Below are 19666 nucleotides of genomic sequence, written 5' to 3'. Positions count from 1 at the left end.
CAATTGCAGGAATGTTATGAAATGATACTAACATTATAGTATAGCCTCTATTCCAAATTAAATGGAAATTTGCCACCGTTAAAAATTCCATAATTTAGTAAACCTTAGTTTGTGCAAATCCATGCTCATTCAAATAAATACTCTAGTAAGACTCAGAATGAAGTGAATAGTTCAATATGCTGAATCACTAAAAATTCAGCCCTAATTATCCTTCTTGGTTTTAAGTGAGGGTAATATGAAAACAGGATTTTAATGTACCAAGATACTACATGTAAAATACTGTGGCATGGAGCAATTGTTTTCTTAAACCAGAAATCAATTTAGTCCAAAGAAGCTTACCTCCTGCATACATAACAGCCAGCATTGTGGATGATATCCATGCTATTTCACTGTAGGTAGTGTTGAATAGGAGCTGGATTTCTTTGAAGAATACTGTGACAGCTTTGGGAAACGCATATGAAAATCCAATGGAGATAAAAGCTGCTCCAACCACTACCCAGCCCCATCCTCCATCAGGAGGTGGATGTGGTGGTGGGGTGCCTCCTGGTGGTGGCATTTCTGCTTCTCTATTTGAAATTCAAGTAACCTGTGTTTAAAAAAATGAAATAATAGTTTAGGCCATACTTGCATTTTCATGTCACTTTTGAGTTACCAAAATAATATTATATTTTTATTACATTAACTACAACTGTATAATTTTCATAAATATTTTTTAATACTCTGCTATTCAGAAAGTTATCAGCAAATTTACCAAAAAATTAGAGTGAGGTATGTAACTCTGTTATGAGCTAAAAACTGAAAGCATTTTGTTCACGGAAACAAAAAGCACTCAAAGAGAAAGTTAAGTTCAGATCTATACTAAAGTACCAACAAAGAAACAACCGCTATCTCACTCTGATTTCTAAGATAAATGGAGCTGTCATCCCTTAGAATGATTTCTTAATCCAAACTTTTAGGATTATATATACCAAGGTTAAAAGGATCTTATATTACATTTGATGAATTTTAGAGAATTAAATAGTAGGCATATTATAAGATTAGAAATTGTATGTTCTAGAAAATTAATTTTAATGCACTTCCAAAGCTGGTACTACCTATCATTTTATGAATTCTTCATAGCAGTGAAATGCTCCCAATCAAACAGATTGTATGTTATTTTTATTCAAAGGAAGGGACTTCCTTTTTGGATATGCCTAGGAACCCTTAAAGAGAAGGGAATGGCAACCCACTCCAGTATTCTTGCCTGGAGAATCCCATGGACAGAGGAGCCTGGGGGGCTACAGTCCATAGGATCGCAAACTGAGCGACTAAACAACAGGAACACTTAACTGCTAGCTTTATGGTATAGAGTACCCACTCTCTTGTGGAAGGAATGATCACATATAGCTTAATACAACTGAAATTAAATTTAAAAAACCTTGGTTCCCTAGCATCAATATTCTTTGTAGAATGATGTTGCTTACTTGGCTTTTAGCTGTAATTGCCAATACTTCTCAGCATCTTCTTTTTACTACTCTCATTCCATTTGCAAATATTTTTCAGTTGAAATATAGAGGAAAAAGTAAACACTTGTCCGTTGGTAAGATAATTTCAAAAATATGCAAATAAAAGCTAAATCTGCCACTAATCCAGGAAAACTACCAAAAAAAAAAAAAAAAACCTAAAACAGTATCTACGAAGAGAAACAGAGGTTTAATTTTTGTCTGATGTCAAATTATATCTAAGATATTTTCAATGATCTTCTATATCACCTTCCACATTTTGTGAAAATATTCTTTAAAGTCTTCTAATTTGTCCATAATTCTATCCAAGGCCTTTACCTTCAGAAACACATACAGGCAAAGTGATAAAAATGAAACTTAAAATAGGTAGAGCACTGCTTCCCTAGAATAAATACTACAATGATGAGTAGTAGAATGGAAGTAAAAGGGTGGAAAACTATCACTTTTACTCTTTTTTTTTTAATGTTAATTTTTGCAAATATACTTAAGATTTTTTTAACATAATATTTTACGGCATTTCAAATATGGAGAGAAATTGGTATAATCTGCAATTAACAGATAACAGGCTACAGATTAAAAGACTTATTTTACATTTTGTGAGTCAGGCATATCTGCAAGGAAGTTCTCAGACATTAAACTATAATAACCTCTTTTTTTGATTTTTTTCAGCTCTATTGAGTTATAAGTGACAAAGGTAAAATATATCTAAAATGTGCAAGATGATTTAATATACATTATGAAAGGATTCCCACAATTGAATTAATCAATACAACTGTCACCTCACATATTTACGTTTTTTGGTGTGAACACTTTATGTTCTACTAAGGTAGCAAATTTCAATTATACAACACAATTTTATCAACTGTAGTCACCTTATTATACATTAGATCCTAAGAACTTATTCATATAATTACTAAAAGTTTATATCTTTTCACCATCCTTTCCACATTTCTACATCCCCCAGCCTCTGGCAACTAGCATCTACTCTGTTTCTACAAGTATGATTTTTTTTTTTTAATTCCACATCTAAATGTCATGATGCAGAATTCATCTTTCTCCATCTGGCTTATTTCACTTAGCATAATGCTCTGCAGGGTTATCCATGTTGTTCCAAATGGCAAGATTTCATTATTTTTTAAAGCTGAATAATATTTCATTGTGTGTATTAGTGATTGTAAGTGTGTGTGTGTGTGTATATATACATTTTGATGGGAACCATTTTCAAAGTCTTAATTGAATTTGCTAGAATACTGTTTCTGTTTCTGTTTCTGTTTTAGTTTTTGGCCACGAGGCCTGTGGATCTAGCTCCCTGACCAAGAATTGAACCTTCATGCCCTGCACTGGAAGGTGAAGTCCCAACCACTGGACCACCAGGGAAGTCCCGTTTGTGTACACATTTTGTTTATCCATTCATCTGTCAGTGGACACACAGCTTGTTTCCACATCTTGGCTGTTGTAAGTAATGCTGCAGTGAACACGGAAATACAGATATCTCTTTAAGATAATGATTGCCTTTCCTTTGTATTTCTTTTTTTTCCCCCTTGGGGATGGTCTTGATCACTGCCTCCTGTATATTGTCATGAATCTCTGTCCATAGTTCTTCAGGCACTCTGTCTGTCAGATCTAATCCCTTGAATCTATTTGTCATTTCCATTGTATAATCGTAAGGGATTTGATTTAGGTCATACCTGAAAGGTCTAGTGATTTTCCCTACTTTCTTCAATTTCAGTCTTAATTTGGCAATAAGGAGTTCATGATCTGAGCCACAGTCAGCTCCCAGTTTTGTTTTTGCTAACTGTATAGGGCTTTTCCATCTTTGGCTGCAAAGAATATAATCAATCTGATTTCACTATAGACCATCTGGTGATGTCCACATGTAAAGTCTTCTCTTGTGTTGTTAGAAGAGGGTGTTTGCTATGACCAGCATGGTCTCTTCACAAAATTCTGTTAGCTTTTGATCTGCTTCGTTTTGTATTCCAAGGCCAAATTTGCCTGTTACTCCAGGTATTTCTTGACTTCCTACTTTTGCATTCAAGTCCCCTAGAATGAAAAGGACATCTTTTGGGTGTTAGTTCTGAAGGTCTTATAGGTCTTCATAGAACTGTTCAACTTCAGCTTCTTCAGCATTACTGGTCAGGGCACAGACTTGAATTACTGTGATATTGAATGGTTTGCCTTGGAAATGAACAGAGATCATTCTGTCATTTTTGAGATTGTATCCAAGAACTGCATTTCAGACTCTTTTGTTGACTATGAGGGCTATTCCATTTCTTCTAAGGGGTTTTTGCCCACAGTAGTAGATATAATGGTCATCTGAGAAATTCACTCATTCCATTTCATTTTAGTTCATTGATTCCTAAAATGTTGATGTTCACTCTTACCATCTCCTGTTTGACCACTTCCAATTTCCCTTGATTCATGGACCTAACATTCCAAGTTCCTATGCAATACTGCTCTTTATAGCATTGGACTTTACCTCCATCACTCATCACATCCCCAACTGGGTGTTGGTTTTGCTTTGGCTCCATCTTTTCATTCTTTCTGGAGTTATTTCTCCACTCTTCTCCAGTAGTATATTGGGCACCTATAGACCTGTGGAGTTCATCTTTCATTGTCATACCTTTTTGCCTTTTCATACTCTTCATGGGGTTCTCAAGGCAAGAATAATGAAGTGGTTTGCCATTTCCTTCTCCAGTTTTGTCAGAACTCTCTGCATGACCCATCCATCTTGGGTGGTCCTACATGGCATGGCTCATAGTTTCATTGAGCTAGGCAAGGATGTGGTCCATGTGAAGAGTTCGGTTAGTTTTCTGTGACTGTGGTTTTCATTCTGTCTGCCCTCTGATGGATAAGGATAAGAGGCTTATAGAAGCTTCCTGATGGGAGAGACTGACTGAGAGGGAAACAGGGTCTTGTTCTGATGGGTGGGGCCATGTTCAGTAAGTCTTTGATCCAATTTTCTTTTTTAAAAAAAAATTAAATTTATTTATTTTAATTAGAGGCTAATACTTTACAATATTGTATTGGTTTTGCCATATATCAACATGAATCTGCCATGGGTGTACACGTGTTCCCAATTCTGAACCAATTTTCTGTTGACAACAAACTGTGGAAAATTCTTAAAGAGATGGGAATATCAGACCTTCTTAGCTTCCTCCTGAGAAATCTGTAATCAGGTGAAGAAGCAACAGTTAGAACCAGACATGGAACAATAGGCTGGTTCCAAATCAGGAAAGGAGTACGTTAAGGCTGTATATTGTCACCCTGCTTATTTAATTTATATGCAAAGTACATCATGTGAAATGCCAGGCTAGATGAAGCACAAGCTGGAATCAAGATTGCCGGGAGAAATATCAAGAACCTCAGATACACAAATGACACCACCCTTATGGCAGAAAGCAAAGAGAAACGAAAGAGCCTCTTAATGAAAGTGAAAGAGGAGAGTGAAAAATATTGGCTTGAAACTCAACATTCAGAAAACTAAGATCGTGGCATCCAGTTCCATCAATCATGGCAAATAGATGGGGAACCAATGAAAACAGTGAGAGACTATTTTTTTTGGCTCCAAAATCACTGCAGATGGTGACTACAACCATGAAATTAAAAGACGCTTGCTCCTTGGAAGAAAAGCTATGACCAACCTAGACAGCATATTAAAAACAGAAACATTACTTTACCAACAAATATCCATATAGTCCAAGCTATGGTTTTCCCAGTAGTATTGTACGGATGTGAGAGTTGGACTATAAAGAGAACTGAATGCTGATGAATTGATGCTTTTGAACTGTGGGGTTGGAGAAGACTCTTGAGAGTCTCTTGGACTGCAAGGAGACCCAACCAGCCAATCATAAAGGAAATCAGTCCTGAATATTCATTGGAAGGACTGATGCTGAAGCTGAAACTCCAATACTTTGGCCACCTGATGCAAAGAACCAACTCATTTGAAAAGACCCTGATGCTGGGAAAGACTGAAGGCAGGAGGAGAAGGGGATGACAGAGGATGAGATGGCTGGATGGCATCACCGATGCAATGGGCATGAGTTTGAGTAGGTTCTGGGAGTTGATGATGGACAGGGAATCCTGGCGTGCTGTAGTCCATTGGCTTGCAAAAAGTCGGACATGACCGAGTGACTGTACTGAACTTCCTTTGCATATATATCCAGAAGTAGAACTGCCCAATCATATGGTAGTAGTTCTACATTTAATTTTTTGAAGAACCTCTATACTTTTTTCCATAGAGGCTGAAAACAGTTTACACTCCAAACAAGAGCATTAAAGTTTTCCATTTTCTCCACATTCTTGCCAGTATTTGTTCCAAATAATTTCCAGTATCGCTTGTTTTTTTGATAATAGCCATTCTAATAAGTATGAGGTAAAATCTCACTGTGGTTTGATTTTCATTTCCTTAATGATTAGTGATGTTAAGCACCTTTTCATGTACCTGTTGGCCTTTTATGTCTCCCTTAGAAAAATACCTATTGAGGTCCTCCGCCCATTTTAAAATTGGATTATTTGTGTTCTTTGCTATTGAGTTGCATGAGTTCCTTGTATGTTGTAGATATTAACCTCTTATTGGATATGTGACTTACAAGTATTTTCACCGATTTCATAGGCTGCCTTTTCATTTTGTTGACAGTTTTCTTTTTTGTGAAGAAACTTTTTAGTTTAGTTTTAGTTTAGTAGTCTCAATTGTTTACTTTTGCTTTTGTTGCCTTTTTGATGTTGAATCCCCCAAAAAATCATCACAAAGACAATGTCAAGGAGCTTACCCCTACTATATTTCTTCTAGGAATTTTATGGTTTCAGGTCATGTTCAAGCCTTTCATCCATATTGAGTTGATTTTTATTAATAGTGTAAAATGGGGGTGCAGTTTTACTCTTTTGCATGTGAATATCCAGTTTTCCCAGCACCCATTTAAGACACTATCTTTTCCCCATTGTATATTCTTGGCATCTTTGTCAAAAACTAATTGGCGAATACATGCATTTATTTCTGGGCTCTCTATTCTGTTTTCCTGATGTATATGTCTGTTTTTAGACAATACCACAATGTGGTATTGTCTAATTCTATGACTAAGAATTAGAAATAATAGACTTAGAAATCAGGTAATAGAATTAGAAATATAAATCTATTTCTATAGAATTAGAAATCAGGTAATATAAATCAGGAAGTGTGATACCTCCTGATCTTTTTTAAGATTGCTCAGGTTCTTTTGTGGTTCCATACAAAATTTAGGATTGATTGTTCTATTTCAACAAAAATGGCATTGAAATTTTGATAAGGACTGCATTGAACCTGTAGATTGCTTTGGGTTATATGAACATTTTAACAATATTAATATTTCTAATCAATGAACAAGGAGTAGCTTCCCATTTGTCTTCTTTAATTTCTTTCATCAATGTTATACTTTTCAATGTATACATCTTTTACTTCCTTGGTTACATGTATTTTTAAGAATTTTATTCTTTCTGGTGCTATTCTATTGTAAATGAACTTTTTTTTCTTACAATAATGTATTATTCCTCTCTCCAATAATTCATTATTAGTGCATAGAAACAATTGATTTTTGTGTACTGATTTTTGTATCCTACAACTTTACAAATTTGTTGATAGTTCTAACAGTTTTTTTTTTTTTTTTTTTGATGGAGTATAGGGTTTCTATAAGGTCAAGTCATCTGGAAACAGATAATTTTTTACTGCTTCCATTCAAATTTGATGTCTTTGATTTTTTTTTTTCTTACCTAATTGCTTTGACTAGGATTTTAAGTACTTAATCACCATATGTTCATCCTGATCTCATTAACTGATACTTAATAGCTCTGGATTTCCCTTCCAGTTTGATGCTGAACCAAAGAATGGAATGATTCTTGCATGAGCTTTAGACATATCTACTGGCATTTCCTATCACCTTCTGATATTTCTCCTTTTGGATAATTGTAGTGAAGATTCTACTCTATTTTTCAATTAGATCAACAATTACATTTTATTTTCTTTATAACATTGATAGTTATAAAGCAGAAGTCAGCTAACATTTCCTATAATGGACTAGATAATAAATATTTAAGGTTCTACAGGCTGTATGGTCTCTCTCGTAACTATTCATATCTTAATAGTTTTAGTGCAAAGTCAGCCACAGACAATACTAAAAAAAAATGAGTGTGGATATTCCAATAAACTTTTGTTTATAAATTAGACTAAGCCTATAGTTTGCTGATCCCTGTAATAGAATACTATTTAAAAACCAAGAAAATAAAGAAACTACATAATCACACTATCCTAACACAATATTATTAATAATTTTGCATCTATTTTTATTGTTTTCCTATATTCATATATTTCTGATGAATTTACTGATTTAAATGTAGTACAATCTAATTAATCTATAACTTAAGTCATAAGTATACAAAAATGAATAAAGGGATCTCTGACTCAAATATTGAGTACTTATGCTAAGTGCTTATCAAGTATTTATTTACTCAGCTAAATTTCCACAAAAGCCTATAAGATATTGTCCCTATCTTTTAAATAAGACTAAAGCTCAGGAAATATCAGAAATTAAACCCAAGTGAAACAATAATGTCAGGGACTGGATTTCACTAATCACTGCTGACTCTTAAAATTACATAAATAAAATTAGAAATAAGACTCTTGTTTAATGTATTTAGAAGAGGAAACAAGCATAAAATAAACCTAAGTATTTTTTATTATGTCATCTGTGCTTATCTAAAATATTCTTATGGATCAAAATAGTCAAAGACATCTAATGTTCCAAGACTTTAAGAAAACAACTGGAAAAGTTCTCTCCATGGATACATTTGTATGTTAGAAACCTACCTGAAATGTCAGGAAAACTACAGCATTAAGGTCAAATGAAAGCACTGTTTATAATAGCCAGGACATGGAAGCAACCTAGATGTTCATCAGCAGATGAATGGATAAGAAAGCTACGGTACATATACACAATGGAGTATTACTCAGCCATTAAAAAGAATACATTTGAATCAGTTCTAATGAGGTGGATGAAACTGGAGCCTATTATACAGAGTGAAGTAAGCCAGAAGGAGAAACATAAATACAGTATACTAACGCATATATATGGAATTTAGAAAGATGGTAATGATAACCCTGTATGCGAGACAGCAAAAGAGACACAGATGTATAGAACAGTCTTTTGGACCCTGTGGGAGAGGGAGAGGGTGGGATGATTTGGGGGAATGGCATGGAAACATGTATAATATAATATAAGAAACGAATCACCAGTCCAGGTTTGATATAGGATCCTTGGGGCTGGTGCACTAGGATGACCCAGAGGGATGGTACGGGAAGTGAGGTGGGAGGGAGGTTCAGGATGGGGAACACGTGTACACCTGTGGCAGATTCATGTTGATATGTGGCAGAATCAATACCATATTGTAAAGTAATTAGTCTCCAATTAAAATAAGTAAATTTAGATTAAAAAAAAAAAGAAAAACTTTCACCACAAATAATGCACAGAATGTAGATTCTATTGAAAAATGGACACATCCTAGCAGGGACACTTCTGTAAGTTTATTAATATTCCACATATGCTAATTGTTTAAATTGATAGAAAATATATCTTGTCAAAGAATGGTTTTGGTTTTTTTTTTTCCTTTTTTTTTCTTGTTTTTTTTTAATTCAATTTTAATTAAAAAAAAATTATACATGTGTTCCCCATCCTGAACCCTCCTCCCTCCTCCCTCCCCATACCATCCCTCTGGGTCGTCCCAGTGCGCCAGCCCCAAGCATCCAGCATCGTGCATTGAACCTGGACTGGCATCTCGTTTCATACATGACATTTCACATGTTTCAAATTAAAAGTATGAAATGAAGATCCGGTGTTTTTCTAAGTAATGGTAAATTACACATCTACCATTTGAGAAGGAAATTTATTGGTATTCATTAGCTGTCCAATAACTCCCTATACTCATTTAAATAATTTGCTCTAAAATTCAATTAAATAAAATATCCACTGACAATGAAAATAAATAGAAAATTTAAAAGATAATTATTAGAAATACTATCAATATTGGAGAAGGATATGGCAATCCACTCCAGTATTCTTGCCTGGGAAATCCCATGGACAGAGGAACCTGGTGGGCTACAGTCATGAGGTCACAAAGAGTCGGAAACGATTTAGTGACTAAACAATAACAAATCAATAATACACGTCTTACAATGAGACACACTGAGTTATGAAAAATGAAACCAAAAGTATTTAGAAATCTTGTGATTTAAAAATCAAATGCCCTAATCAGATCTGGGTGATTGATGAATAAGCTAATAAATTGCCCTAATACATCAAATGTCTTTATTTCAACTTAAATCTGATACTGAAGGTTTATTTTATTTGGGTCACACATTCCTTTGTCTAGATGAAAGTTAAGAAAAAGTCAACTCTGTCAATTAAATAATCAGTTGCCTGCCTTGCATCCAGGGCCACCTACCGAAAAGTGTTGAATTAAAGTGAATCAATATCAGGCTAAATGAGGTTTGAGAGCATGAGGAAAGTCTGTTATCTAGTTGCTGAGTCAGTGAGAAAAGGAGGATTGGGATTAGAATTAAGGTGAGCCACAAATAAAATCTGAGAAATGGATAAGGTTGGAATTAGTTTTAACTTAGGCTAGGAATGGAAGAGTTCCAGACTCAGTGGATCTTCTATGTCTGGAATACCAGCAGGGAGAAGCCGCTACCTCTGCTCTGGACCTACCAGGAGGCTCAGGAGTCTCTGTGACTTGTTTGAAGCTGAGTAATTCAAGGGTGGCAACTCCACCCTACCACAAGTAACCAGCCCATTAAATGAAGAAAACCCTTCTTATATTTGGAGGAAAAACATTTTCCGTCAGTTTCCTCTGGCAGAGAGAGTTGGAGTTCAGGGCAAAGCCTCAGAGGAAAGCCTCAGGCATTCCTGACAAATGGGCACTGACCCTCCATCTGTGCTTAATTATCATCATGGTTCATGAGGGTCAACACAGGGGCCAGCACAAGAGCACATGACAAGGCCACATTTTAAATGCTTACCAACGTTTCTACAAAATTGTCACAGAGCTTTAACCTGACGGTTCTATTTTACTCCAGAAAGATAAACCCATACCCAGGGTTTTTTCAACACGTTAGTCAATAACCCGGGAAACTTCTGCGATAGCTATAACTATATTCACCTATTTTATATCTCTTTCTCAACACCTATTAAACTATCATATTTTTACATACATTTATGCAAATAAAATCATGCAGTGCACATACTGATCTTTAGTTTTAAAAATGGAAGTCAGTGTTTCAAAATTTGTGTGTCTGATTAAAAAAAACAATAGAAAAAAACCAATCCTTAATATAGGAAGGAAAGAAACTATTTTGGAGGCTGCGTTCAGGTAGGCATGAAGCTTATAGCTTATTCATCTCTATAAAAGCAGTGTTATTACTCAGCCATGAAAAGGAATGAAATTGTGCCATTTGTAGAGATGTAGATGGACCTAGAGACTGTCAAAAGTAAAGTCAGAAAAAGAAAAACATATATTGTATATTAATGCATATACGTTGAATCTAGAAAAATGGTATAGATGAACCTATTTGCCAAGCAGAAATAGACACAGTTATAGAAAAAAAAATGTATGGACACTAAGGGGGTCAAAGGGATGATGAATTAGGAGATTGGGGTTGACATATAAACACTGTGTGCAGGCTAAATTGCTTAAGTCGTGTACAGCTCTTTAAGCATTTAAAATGTAGCCCACCAGGCTGCTCTGTCCATGGGATTTTCCAGGCAAGAATACTTGGTTGCTATGCCATGAATAGATAATTAACCAAACCTACTGTATAGCACAGGAGACTCTACTCAGTGCTCTATGGTGCCCTAAATGGGAAAGAAATTAAAAAACGGGGGGATATATGTATACATAGAGCAAATTCAATTAGCTGTACAGTAGAAACTAACACAACATTGGCAGGCAACTATACTCCAATAAATTTTCTTAAAGTAGTGTTGATTACTGTAACTAGGCTATATATACTATAGTATATATACTGAAGCCATGCTGTAGTATTGGCTAATTTGATTTCTTAGCAATTCACATATATGTCACATGTTTATCATGGGTTTTACTTAAAACAAGGAGCTTAAGAAATGCTTTAGCACTTTCAATTTTTTTCTAAAACTTCAGTTAGTTATCATAATCCCATGAACTAAGAGGAAGTGGTATTTTTAATCATTTTTGCAGATAAGAGCATAAGGAATCAGAGGTACGAAGTGATTTTTCCAAAGTGTAGTGTCCAGTCAGTGATCACAGTGATACCATGACTAGCATCCTTTTGTTAGGCTCCTTGTTATCGATTCCATTTTAACACACCAACTTGGAGGCTGCTCTTTCTGCTTCCAAATATAATCTTTCAGTTTTATTTCTATTTCTATTTATTTTATTTATTTCTAGTGAACGTACATCTTTAAATCCTTGCACATATTTTTGTCTGTCTTCTCCATCAGAATTCAAATATTTGTTCTCTGGAATACTAACTGCCAACTATCCTTCCAAGTCTTTAGAAAATTCACTGTTACTCCAGCTTATTTACATGTCCTTTCTATAATGTTTTTTTAGTATATAGGCTACAATATGACATTCTTGTTAACAAAAGGGGGCTTGATGAAAACATTTGGCTACTTTAAGTGTTTTTCAAAAAATTTATGTGGTAGGATGTCTGAAGCCCAAGAATTGCACCTTCCCTTCTAGAAATCAGTATGGGTTGATTAATCTATGGAGAAGAAAGTGTAGAACAAAGTGATGTATTAAAGTGATGGTCAATGCTTAGATGCTAGTGTTATATTCAAGGCCTTTTTCATTCAGTTACATCAGAATGTTCCTTTATATACTTTATAAATAATAATTCTTTAACTTCCTCAATCTAAACCATGATGTGTCAATTTCATGAACCTTTATGAACAGTCTACACAATCTAGTAGTTAATGTTTCAAAATAGTCCAGAAAGAATATATTTAGCAAACTGAGTCACAAATTAAAGCAGTAGATGTTCAGAGACTATTGCCTTCACTATAAATTCTTTTTGATAGCCTATAAATAAAGTATGAGTTGTTCTTCACATCTTACCTATACAGTGAACTATGTTTTCACCTACAGGAATTAATATGTTCCTTAGAGAATAATGGACTGGTCTTTTTGCTCTTAGTCCCCTCTGTCTTATACAGAGGATACAGCAATGTCAAATTAATGTACAGTGTTTATGTTTTGGTGACAACTCACCCAGTTTTATAATAGGAATTTAACTGAATCAAATCTTTTCCTTTCCAACATGTAATTGAATTTAAATTGCAGTCTAATCCTGGGAGGTTATTTTATTCTTCAAAGTGGGCCACCTTTTACATCCTACTGACAGATTTACTTTAACAACTAGACAGCAGAGATATCAATAGAGCATGGGCCACAAAATGTCAGTAACACAACTTATTGTAAATGCAAACTAGTACTATAGTTAAAAGAACTCTGAGAATGCTAACAATTGATAACAAGGGTCAAACGAACCACAGATGTTTCTATAATGGGAAATTAGAAAAAATAATATGAACAAGCAGTTATTTATGATGAATTAGAAATGAATATCCCATACCAAACAATTCCTCTGATTTATAATACTATACTTTGAGAACTGTGTAAAAGCAGTTATCGTGAGATGCATCAGTCAGTTCAGTTCAGTCGCTCAGTTGTGTCTGACTCTTTGCGACCCCATGAATCACAGAACGCCAGGCCTCCCTGTCCATCACCAACTCCCAGAGTTCACTCAAACTCATGTCCATCAAGTCAGTGATGCCACCCAGCCATCTCATCCTCTGTCATCCCCTTCTCCTCCTGCCCCCAATCCCTCCCAGCATCAGGGTCTTTTCCAATGAGTCAACTCTTCACATCACGTGGCCAAAGTATTAGAGTTTCAGCTTCAGCATCAGTCCTTCCAATGAACACCCAGGACTGATCTCCCTTAGGATGGACTGGCTGGATCTCCTTGCAGTCCAAGGGACTCTCAAGAGTCTTCTCCAATACCACAGTTCAAAAGCATCAATTCTTTGGCACTCAACTTTCTTCACAGTCCAACTTCACATACATACATGACCACTGGAAAAACCATAGCCTTGACTAGACCAACTTTTGTTGGCAAAGTAATGTCTCTGCTTTTTAATATGCTATCTGCTGCTGCTGCTGCTAAGTCGCTTCAGTCGTGTCCGACTCTGTGCGACCCCATAGACAGCAGCCCACCAGGCTCCCCCGTCCCTGGGATTCTCCAGGCAAGAACACTGGAGTGGGTTGCCATTTTCGTCTCCAATGCATGAAAGTGAAAACTGAGAAGGAAGTCGCTCAGTCGTGTCCGACTCTTAGTGACCCCATGGACTACAGCCTACCAGGCTCCTCCATCCATGGGATTTTCCAGGCAAGAGGACTGGAGTGAGGTGCCATTGCCTTCTCGAAATATGCTATCTAGGTTAGTCATAACTTTCCTTCCAAGGAGTAAGTGTCTTTTAATTTCATGGCTGCAGTCACCATCTGCAGTGATTTTGGAGCCCCCCAAAATAAAGTCTGACACTGTTCCACTGTTTCCCCATCTATTTGCCATGAAGTGATGGACCGGATGCCATGATCTTAGTTTTCTGAATGTTGAGCTTTAAGCCAACTTTTTCACTCTCCTCTTTCACTTTCATCAAGAGGCTCTTTAGTTCCTCTTTACTTTCTGCCATAAGGGTGGTGTCATCTGCATATCTGAGGTTATTGATATTTCTTCCAGCAATCTTGATTCCAGCTTGTGCTTCCTCCAGCTCAGCGTTTCTCATGATGTACTCTGCATATAAGTGAAATAAGCAGGGTGACAATATACAGCCTTGATGTACTCCTTTTCCTATCTGGAACCAGTCTGTTGTTCCATGTCCAGTTCTGACTGTTGCTTCCTGACCTGCAGACAGGTTTCTCAAGAGGCAGGTCAGGTGGTCTGGCATTCCCATCTCTTTCAGAATTTTCCACAGTTTATTGTGATCCACACAGTCAAAGGTTTTGGCATAGTCAATAAAGCAGAAATAGGTGTTTTTCTAGAACTCTCTTGCTTTTTCAATGATCCAGTGGATGTTGGCAATTTGATCTCTGGTTCCTCTGACTTTTCTAAAATCAGCTTGAATATCTAGTACTTATTAAACAGAGTAATAACAACCAACTAATCTACCCACGTTTTTTCTCCATATCTCTTGTCCCAGAACTTCAACTGCATTGTGTGTATTTTCTTTAAAGGTAGCACAGGCAAAATACCAGATATTTCGCCACTGCCTAACTGAAGTTGTCATTTTTCTAGTCTCTTCTAAAAGGGTCCTCACCACCTGCTGCTGCTGCTGCTAAGTCGCTTCAGTCGTGTCTAACTCTGAGCAACCCCATAGACAGAAGCCCACCAGGCTCCCCCGTCCCTGGGTTCTACAGACAAGAACACTGGAGTGGGTTGCCATTTCCTTCTCCAATGCATGAAAGTGGAAAGTGAAAGTGAAATCGCTCAGTCGTGTCCGACTCTTAGTGACCCCTTGGACTGCAGCCTACCAGGCTCCTCCATCCATGGGATTTTCCAGGCAAGAGGACTGGAGTGGGGTGCCATTGCCGTCTCCGTCACCACCTGCTGCCTTTCCCTAAAGTCAATGTCACACATCTTAAGATTTTGTTTTATTAAACACTTGACATTAGATTTTGTGGTTTTATCAGATAAATACAGTATCTTAGGGATGAAAAATACAGACATTTATTTATTTACTTCTTGTTTATGCTACTTGAAGGTATGGATTAACTATTACTCTGGTGGTCTCTGGTGGCTTTGGGTGACCTTCAATCCATGTGCTCACTCACTAAGTCATGACTGACTCCTTGTGACCCCATGGACTATAGCTTGCTGGGCTCCTTTGTCCGTGAAATTTTCCAGACAAGAATACTGGAGTGGGTTGTCATTTCCTACTTGAAGGGATCTTCCTGACCCATGGATTGAACCGGAATATCTTGCATCTCCTTCACTGGCAGGCAGATCTTTTATCACTGAGCCACCCGAGAGGCCCTAGCTGACTTTCAAACATACTCCTTATTTGTAGGGATCCAAACTACAGGGACATGTTCTCAGATTGGAAAGTAAAGACTATGAAGTCAAAACATGCAAAGACATTTTGGACATGTGTTTGTTCACTCTTGGACATCACTGGTTTATATTTCATTGAGAAAACAAATCCAGAGTCAGGGAAGACAAAGCATACTTTGCTTGCAGAGAAACATGACAAGGATGTGTAGGGAAATAATAATTATAATCAAAAAGTAAAATTACCAATTTGATTCACTCATAAGTGTATAGTTGAAGAAGCAATTCATGATGAGTTTCCTAAGAGTTTCATAGCCCTTCCTTTTGAAGTTTAAATCCTGGCTACCACTGTCTTCAATCCACTGGATGGTAACTTTTCTGTGGGCTCCAGCTTTTGTTTCCTCTTCCTATTTTGGCAAAACTACCAAATTAACAACTTTCTCCGTAAGTCTTTGGGGAAGCACACAGCTGGAATGAATGGAATGCAGAAAACTCAGGCAAGTGATAACAAACAAATCAAGTATTAGAACAGATAAAGCACAGGTGGGTGGAGAGAGGGTGTTGATATGAACACTTCAATGATTGAAGATTAACATGACCATAGTGAGTGTCTAGCTCTTAACTCTGTAAGAGCCTAGTTCAAAACAAATGCTGCTGGTGGACTTAAAAGATAGTTGACATAGTTGAATTAGTTTCATTTTCTGCAAAATGGATGTAATAGCTACTAAACTAAATTCTGAGAAATTTTAGCTTAAAGTTTCAATTGTCTTAGTGATGCTTACTTGTGACAAAAACAGGTACAGTAAATGTTATAGGTAGTTGGTAATCAGCTAATGTAATTTATATCTAAATAAAATGTGTGGGTACCGTCTCTTTGTATCTCTTTGTAACTTATACGAGAACCTCATAATCTCATTTATGCATAACTAAAGAAACATCATAAAACAAGCAAAAAAGAAACTTTAAAAATGGAGTTAAGATCTTTCAATAAAATATATCTTCCAATTTCACTATATAATCTTACATATTTGAATCGGTTGTAGACTAGTCAAAATTAAAATATTTTTCAGTTCAGTTCAGTTCAGTCGCTTAGCCATGTCCAACTCATTGCGACCCCATGAATCACAGCACGCTAGGTCTCCCTGTCCATCACCAACTCAAGGAGTTCACTCAAACGCATGTCCATCGAGTCAGTGATGCCACCCAGCCATCTCATGCTCTGTTGTCCCCTTCTCCTCCTGCCCCCAATCCCTCCCAGCATCAGGGTCTTTTCCAGTGAGTCAACTCTTCCCATCAAGTGGCCAAAGTACTGCAGTTTCGGCTTTAGCATCATTCCTTCCAAAGAACACCCAGGACTGATCTCCTTTAGAATGGACTGGTTGGATCTCCTTGCAGTCCAAGGGACTCTCAACAGTCTTCTACAACACCGCAGTTCAAAAGCATCAATTATTCTGAGCTCAGCTTTCTTCACAGTCCAACTCTCACATCCATATATGACCACTGGAAAAACCATAGCGTTGACTAGACGGACCTTTGTTGGCAAAGTAATGTCTCTGCTTTTGAATATGCTATCTAGGTTGGTCATAACTTTCCTTCCAAGGAGTAAGCATCTTTTAATTTCACGGCTGCAATCACCATCTGCAGTGATTTTAGAGCCCCCCAAAATAAAGTCTGACACTGTTTCCACTGTTTCCCCATCTATTTGCCATGAAGTGATGGGACCAGATGCCATGATCTTAGTTTTCTGAATGTTGAGCTTTAAGCCACCTTTTTCACTCTCCTCTTTCACTTTCATCACGAGGCTTTTTAGTTCCTCTTCACTTTCTGCCATAAGGGTGGTGTCATCAAAACCCCAACCAGGACAAATAATTAAATGTACAATATTAACTTAAAGTATTTCATGTATCAATATATTATAATAGTATTATCCCAAATTTGAATAATTAAATATAATTTTTTTCTGCAATCCTCACTCTTCTACTATGGCCTGTGTATTTTTTGTTTATGTATCATTTTTGTCATATATTTTGAATTTTGCAGAAATATGAGTTTTTCATTAAAGATTGTATAGTAAGTATTTCCCATTTCGTTGTTATAATTTTCATAATTATTACTTAATGTATGCATAATAGTTTATCGAGTACATGCTGCTGCTTTTGTCACTAAGTCATGTGGGACTCTTTGTGACCCCATGGTCTGTAGCCTGCCAGGCTTCTCTGTCTATCAAGTGCATGGCCGTAATATATTCATCCACTTGCCTTAGGTTGTCTTCAGTGCTCCCATAAACGTGATAATTCAAGGGACATAAGGGGCAGGGGTCATAAAATCATGAGACTGCAATTGACAAAGTGATATGTCATAGATGGAACTGAATATGTTTACGATTCCCAAAAAGAGCAATGATTCCCCGGTAGCTTCAGCCATTCAGTAGGCAGAGGAGTCAATAGACCACAGAAGCTTACTGTAGTGTGATGGAAGCCCATGTTACTGGATGCCTCTGCCAGGTTGAGTCACCTTGCTGTAGTACTATTTCTTAATCCTGATCCAACAGTATTGTAGTTCATAGAAACTTCTAGGGGATTCTAGTGTACTTCTGCATCTTATCATTGATATAATGTGATCTTATGGACTCTTTTTTTTTTCTTGATTTTTTTTCTTATTCAATTTTTTAAAATGAGCTTTTTAATAGAAAAGTGGGAAAGGCATTCTCTGGCCCTGTAGTCTTCCTAGAATACTCAGGATCTTTTTTTTTTTTTTCGATTTCCATTCCCTAATGCCAGTTAATAACCTTCTTTTCAAATTGAGGGAAGAAAGAAAATACTAGAAAATCTTTGAAGACTAAATGCAATATGTGATACTCAAAATCTCTTAGATGTAACTCTGTTTATCTCAACTACAGAGTGTCACTAAATAGAAGAGGTGAGAAAGATAATATAAATGGCTTTCTAACTATGCTCCAAGAAATTCTAAGCATTTTAAGAGGAATCTCAGGGATCATTTCAGGGAAGAAGTCAGAGCATGGTACTAGGTAGAGGTCAGGATCTCTATGACTCTTGGATACTAGAATTCTGAGTAAGATCTTGTTTCTAGACAGTTTTCTGTGGTTTTAAAAACTGTGAGGAGATGGAGGGAACAGAACAAAACCACACATTATTTTCTTGATTATTTCTCCTTGATTGTGGTACCATACATTATTTTTCCTAAGGTATGGCTCAGGGAGAGAAGAAAAGACTACAGCATACTAAAAGGTTAAAACAAGATTAGATAAAGTTTTCTCTAAACATAAAAACATTGAAAAGTTTAGGCAGACTATTATTCAGACAGAATGAATTACATACTATTTATGCTATTGGATAATGATTCTGCTAATAATTACTGTAGATCCTTATTGAATCCTTAATCAGTCACCAAGTTTCAAAGATAGCCACTGTAAAATTCTCATTTTACAGTGGAAGAATATAAGAAATTAAACGGTACATCTAGAATGTAGTGGAATAAGGGCTTGAATTCAGGGAGTTTTGATTTGCAGAAACAGAGTATTTAATTTTTTTTCTCTGTACTACACAGCTGTATGCTAATTCAAAAGTGGTAAAAATACTTATTTCCAAGACATTCATTTCTCTTTCACTTTTGTACATTCAAGAATATTTACTGAATACCTTACTGTATTCTGAGAATTAAGTCAAATAAGATATAGCTTCTGTCCTCAAGAACAGGAAGTGTGCCAAGTAAATTTAATATGTATGGTGTTATGTGATATGCTTGTTATGGTGAAGGTATGCACAGGGATTTAGAATTGGAACAATGTCAGACTTCAAGGATAGGGGAGTTGATGTTTCTGTGTATCTTACATTCTGGGCTTCTCTGGTGGTTCAGACTGTAAAGAGTCTGCCTGCAATGCAGGAGACCTGGGTTCGATCCCTGGATCAGGAAGATCCCCTGGAGAAGGGAATAGCTCCCCACTCCAGAATTCTTGCCTGGAGAATCCCATGGATAGACGAGCCTGGTGGGCTACAGCCCATGAGGTTGCAAAGAGTCAGACATAACTAAGTGACTA

At 36.5% G+C, this 19666-nt stretch overlaps 1 protein-coding gene across 6 annotated transcripts in view; it reads right to left on the bottom strand.

Annotated features, from left to right (window-relative positions):
* The window catches only part of SLC16A7 (solute carrier family 16 member 7), a 195865-nt gene that overhangs the window by 61718 nt on the left and 114481 nt on the right, over positions 1-19666 (bottom strand). For all 6 annotated transcript variants that reach the window (XM_027542402.1, XM_027542403.1, XM_027542405.1 and 3 more), the window contains one exon: positions 340-586. In XM_027542402.1, the coding sequence (XP_027398203.1) occupies positions 340-556 (217 nt within the window). In that variant the 5' untranslated portion in view covers positions 557-586. The remainder of the gene's footprint in view (positions 1-339; positions 587-19666) is intronic.

Source organism: Bos indicus x Bos taurus, chromosome 5 (genome assembly GCF_003369695.1).
Source record: "Bos indicus x Bos taurus breed Angus x Brahman F1 hybrid chromosome 5, Bos_hybrid_MaternalHap_v2.0, whole genome shotgun sequence".
NCBI classification, from domain to species: Eukaryota; Metazoa; Chordata; class Mammalia; order Artiodactyla; family Bovidae; genus Bos; species Bos indicus x Bos taurus.
This window is presented reverse-complemented; position numbering and strand designations above follow the sequence as displayed.